This window comes from Opisthorchis viverrini, assembly GCF_000715545.1.
Source record: "Opisthorchis viverrini unplaced genomic scaffold opera_v5_427, whole genome shotgun sequence".
Taxonomy (NCBI): domain Eukaryota; kingdom Metazoa; phylum Platyhelminthes; class Trematoda; order Opisthorchiida; family Opisthorchiidae; genus Opisthorchis; species Opisthorchis viverrini.
In genome coordinates this window covers 105,392-110,461 of record NW_008752088.1, presented here as the reverse complement: position 1 = coordinate 110,461, position 5,070 = coordinate 105,392, and the positions used below count along the sequence as shown (strand labels likewise).

General features: G+C 44.2%; 1 protein-coding gene across 1 annotated transcript in view; it reads right to left on the bottom strand.

Moving 5' to 3' along the window:
* Window positions 1-578: 578 nt before the first annotated feature.
* The window catches only part of T265_10963 (hypothetical protein), a gene marked incomplete at both ends in the record, with an annotated part of 107,332 nt that continues 102,840 nt past the window's right edge, over window positions 579-5,070 (bottom strand). The window contains one exon of the mRNA XM_009177486.1: window positions 579-1,604. Coding sequence (XP_009175750.1) covers window positions 1,336-1,604 — 269 coding nt within the window. The remainder of the gene's footprint in view (window positions 1,605-5,070) is intronic.

Sequence of the window (5,070 nt, the reverse complement as noted above, 5' to 3'; positions counted from 1 at the left end):
ATTCAGCCTCCATTTTAGACTTATTTGTTACCGTTTTCATGTTCCGTCTTCTGCGTCACTATTCTCAGATGGTGGGTTTTCACATTCACACCGAGTATGAAACATTGTCGACTGACTGAGCGATAAGCTACAGCCAAAACCTGGCGATATGTGTTCTGTCACAGAGCCTTGTCAGTAAGTCAGTAATAAGGTGCGATTGTGATTAAGACCTGCAGTGGTATCAGCTTCGCAATCAGTTCCGAGAATTGTGCCCCCCTCACCACAACCGTCACTCGCGCATTGAAATCACAGATAGAATGAGTCAAGAGCGTTCATCCCCTTTATCCCTTAATTACAAGTCGATACGTTTGAGCGGGCTTCGACCGCCGGTAAGGTGTGTGGGCTTATCAATTTTGCTCAGGTGAGACTCAATCGACTACCTATCGCCATTAATAGGAATTACCTGAGGAGAATATCGGTGCTGTAGTCCGCCGAGTTTTTTCTTCTATGTTAGGCGGAGCGTGTGTGCATGGAGTGACACAAAGGACGGAATTTTTGGAATCCCTCGCCTTATTCAAATACACGGGCATTGGGAAGCAGTTTGTAGATCAATTCAAAGTATTAATGGTCGATAATATTCGGAATAGTGCACTGATTAGAGTGACCAAGTCACAGAGAGGATCTCTGGATTCGGTCATGAGCGCAGGAGGCGCTATCACTAGAAAGATGTACTGTACCAAGAAGAAACTAACAACGAAAACAGCGCAGTGAGCACACTCAAAGCATATACAGGAGTGTCCGAGGACAAGATATCACATTCAAGAAGATATAGTCAGGAGAAAATGACATGGTGAAAGAAACAGGAGATAGTGAGTTTCCAGACAGGAATACAGCGTTCGGTTGATCAACCTGGTAACTGGCACGGACAAAAACAAGTGATCACAGACCAATGTGACTAGCAAATCTGATGAAACTAATGGGCACAGGTAGGACGGAACAGTTTGGTTGGAATACAACCATAATCTGAACTATGGAAGTGAACTACTCAACCAAAAGAAAAACAGAACAAGAGTAGGCGATTCCTTGTGAAAACAAATCTACAGCAAGTGCATGAGTTCAGAGAACATGTAACGCATCTGTTCAGACAACGGAAACAATGGGATGAAGTAAACAACAAGGGCTGTGAAGGTGCCACCTCAAAATCACCCAAAGGAATGTTAACCTTGTCGTTTAGGATGTGCCATGTGAATGGCTCACGACACGAAGCTGTCTCATGAAAAACTGTGTCTATCAAGGACAATTTAGCTGTTTTTGGCGTCAATTCGTCATTGATCGAGCAGGCAAATTCGTGGAAAGCTAAAGCGGCCATCCCCACCACTTATCTTTCTTCTCATATTTGCTTGCTAGGATGGCAGCCGAACGACCGAAGCCTTTTGCTTGGTCTACCATCTCCTGCGTATGTATATCCAACTGCTGCAGCCTTTCTCCACGCTCGATCGCAGCATTACGGGCCCGGGCGATTTCCGAGGTAGTAGTACTGGATTGTGCTGTCAGCTTTTCCATTCGTGCGTTTGGCAGAAGAGCAGTAGCCCCTGGCATACTTTTTCCAGAGGAAGACTCACCAACTACAATAATGGTTGGAACAAAAGAAAACAGAGTTAAGAATAAATGGCGACGAGGTAGCTAAACCGTGCGCTTCATAAACAAATGGATGGAGTGACGCGAAAATCCATCAAGTTAACAGGAAAACGACTACAAACGCCAGTGTTTGTCAAAATCAAATCTTGAATGAAAGTGTTCACGAAACTGCTGTATGGGTGCAACGAACGTTTCAGTGTATTTTTCCTTGGTTTGTCAAAATGTCTGTGACAGAACCATTGCTTCGGTGTGTAGTTGATTTGTGGAAAATACACCTTACAACGACGGATTCCTCACTGCTTGAACGACGAAAGTGGGTTACGGAATCAAGGGAATGATCGCCTTCAGTTAAAGTTCCAGGAAGACATTGTAACTGATCAGAGGAAAGGTGTGCCTCGCAAGAGAACGAATTTATTCGGCACAACAGCCTGATAACACTATTTCCTGCCAGATATGTAAACCCACAGAGTGTGCATTTAGGCACTGACGATATATTTAAGGTATGTGACCAGCTTCCTTTTCCAGGTGATTATTTTTCATGATATTACTCCCTTAATGGCCGGTTCATTTCACTCTTGCTTTGTAGCGTTTTACTCAACAGATGACTCCGAATTCATCGGATTAAATATTGTCCCCTAGAAGCAACACCGTTAAATGAGGCGGCTACGTGGGACCGTCAGCATTCGGTGTATTTCCTCAGCAGTTCTGGTATTCATCGTTAGTTGTGGTACCTTTAGATAAGTTGGAACAGAATCACGTGCGGTTCAGTGCGCTAGCCTTGTTGACGGAATGCATGACAACTGTCATCAGTCGTGGGCTTAGTTATGCGGTATGTACAACGCACACAAGTCAAGTGTCACAGAGAGTTATAAAAGCGTGGAAAGCAGTAAACTGGAAGTAGTCCTTGTTAGAGCTCATCGATAGTGAATATCCGTGGCCATACCCGGGGTTTGAACTCCGGATATCTGACATGCGAGGCAAACGTGTTACCATCGCTCTACCAATGCGGTCTTTACAGAAACCCTCCCCTGAAGGACGCATCGAAGAAGGGAACAGGTTCAGTGCTCCGCGACTGTCTTGCATTATAAGAAAGCCTCACCTCAGAAGCAACCAGACAACAATCTTTGTTTTTTTCACAGCATGGACCTCCTGTGCCGACGACATTTCTTCACAAGAGAACAGTAAACAGTGTACATTCAAGGAATAACAATCGGGCATAAACCCAATCCAAAATTGCACCAGCGGAGCGAAGAGCTGAAAACACCCTAAAACAGCTGAACAACATAGTGATTACAAAGGCGCCTAAGGGTAAGGTCACTGTTGTAATGAACAAGAGTGATTATCTACAGAAGTTCAAGCAACACCTAGCTGGGAGTCTTTAACGCAAATATGCAAATGTTACATATATTATGAACATGAGTAAAGCTGAAGTTGGCAGATATTTGCGGTCCGCAATAAACCACTTAGGGCAATGTAATCGATATCGACTATACCTCAAAAGTACAACCCAACCAAGGCTTTATAGCCTACCAAAAATCCATCAACCCGATGTTCCGGAGTAGGTTTCTCACCGCATGAGCTAGCCAGATTCTTGGGGAGTATTCTAAAACCTCTCACCTGGAAATCTAGTACTTACACTAAGAATTTGTGACTTTGCCAACAAAATAACGGGTGTCACCTTTGAACCAGATGACATCCCTGTAATTTTCGATATCAGTTCGTTACGTACCAATGTGACAAAAGGAGACTAGTTAGAAATAGCCAAGCTACTAGCGGACTATACCCTTTCAGAACGGACACAGCTTAGGAAAAATGAAATAGAAGGTATAAAAGCATGTCTAGACCTCATTGAATTCATTTTTTTGATTCAGTGGTGTACACTTAAGAACAAGGTCTATCAACGGGATCTCCAATATCCCTGGTTTTGGCGAATATAATCATGGAAGAATTTGAACAGAAAGCTTCAGCCAGATTCCCATACCCACCTAAGATATTCTGGCGTTATGTAGATGGCGCTTTCGTCGTGATGAAACGAGAAAAGGCCAGTGGGTTTTACAACTATCTGCATGGACTGAGTCCACACATAAAATTTAGTATGGAGATAGAGTCAACCTCGGATACATCGGCCTTTTTAGACTGCATGATACATAAGGTCGGGGGAAATTAAAGACCACAGTGCACGAGAAGCCAACCGACACTAGGGCAGTTTTGAACTACTCGTCTGGCCATCCGAAGTCGGTATCCGTCAGTATAGCCTCGTCAGTGTTTAGGCATGTAAGAGTACTTGCACAGAAGAAGTCGATGGGATAGCGACCCAAAATGAAATGAGGAAAAAACTTCGAGGTAATGGATATACGGCCAGCTTGACTAGGCGTCAATTTCGAAGGGTTTTGGTACCGGTAACGAAGCCCAACAGGGAATGGATCGGGACTGCTGTTATTCCACAGAAAGCAAAAACATCGGAATTCGTTCGAAGGATTCTAAACACGGTTAACATAAGAGTAGCTTTCCAGAAGGGAAACACCCTGCGCTGTGCACTTGGAGGATCGCCTCCCGGCAAAAAGAACCAGGGATTGTGTCTGCAAAATTAAGTGTGACTACTGTACTAAGGTCTATATAGGACAGACGACCATGGAACTTCAAATCAGAATCGGAGAACATGTGAGAAAAATAAACAGGCCGCCGAGAAACGCGGACGAATATCAAGCGTTACCGAAAGACTCGGCAATCGCGGAACACGCACTAGACACAAAATAGATTTAGAGAATGTTGAAGTTTTGAGGCGAGAATTACAGTCCACGTCACATAAACTGATAGCCGAAGCGATAGAAATCGCCAAGCATCCCAGTGTCAACAGAAGACGTGGAACTGGCAGGCGTGTGAAGGACGGTCTCGGATCAGTCGAGCCGACACATGTGTGCGTGCGATTATCATCATCTGAATTCCCACTTTCCATCCCCTTAACTAGATTGCCGCAACACTCACAAACCCACGAAGACAAACGAAATCTACTAGTGGCACTCGCGGGGAGTGAATCATCAATCAAAGCACACTGAAGTGGGAGGGTAAGCAACCAAAACCGATCAGAACTAAGTTGAAACTCCCCCAACCCACCAAAGCAAGATTTTGACAAACACACTAACCGACAACAGCCGTTAATTGACCCTTAACACTGACCTAGTGTGCTAATCTAAGAACGAACTCTCTTGCCCTTATGACTCAGTTACTGCAAAATTCAATCCCTTCTCTAACAGACAAAATTCTTCGTTAATTATGGGGCCTATCTGATAAATTGACTATAATACAATGGCTAACAGATGGCCTACTCTTTTCTGTTGGTTGACTGGAACAGCTATTCTGAATGCTCATAAATTGGAAATACTGTGACACTCCTTAAAAAGTAGAGAACATAAGGTTGACGGAAACTGGGGGACTGCGCCTACCTGATGAGCC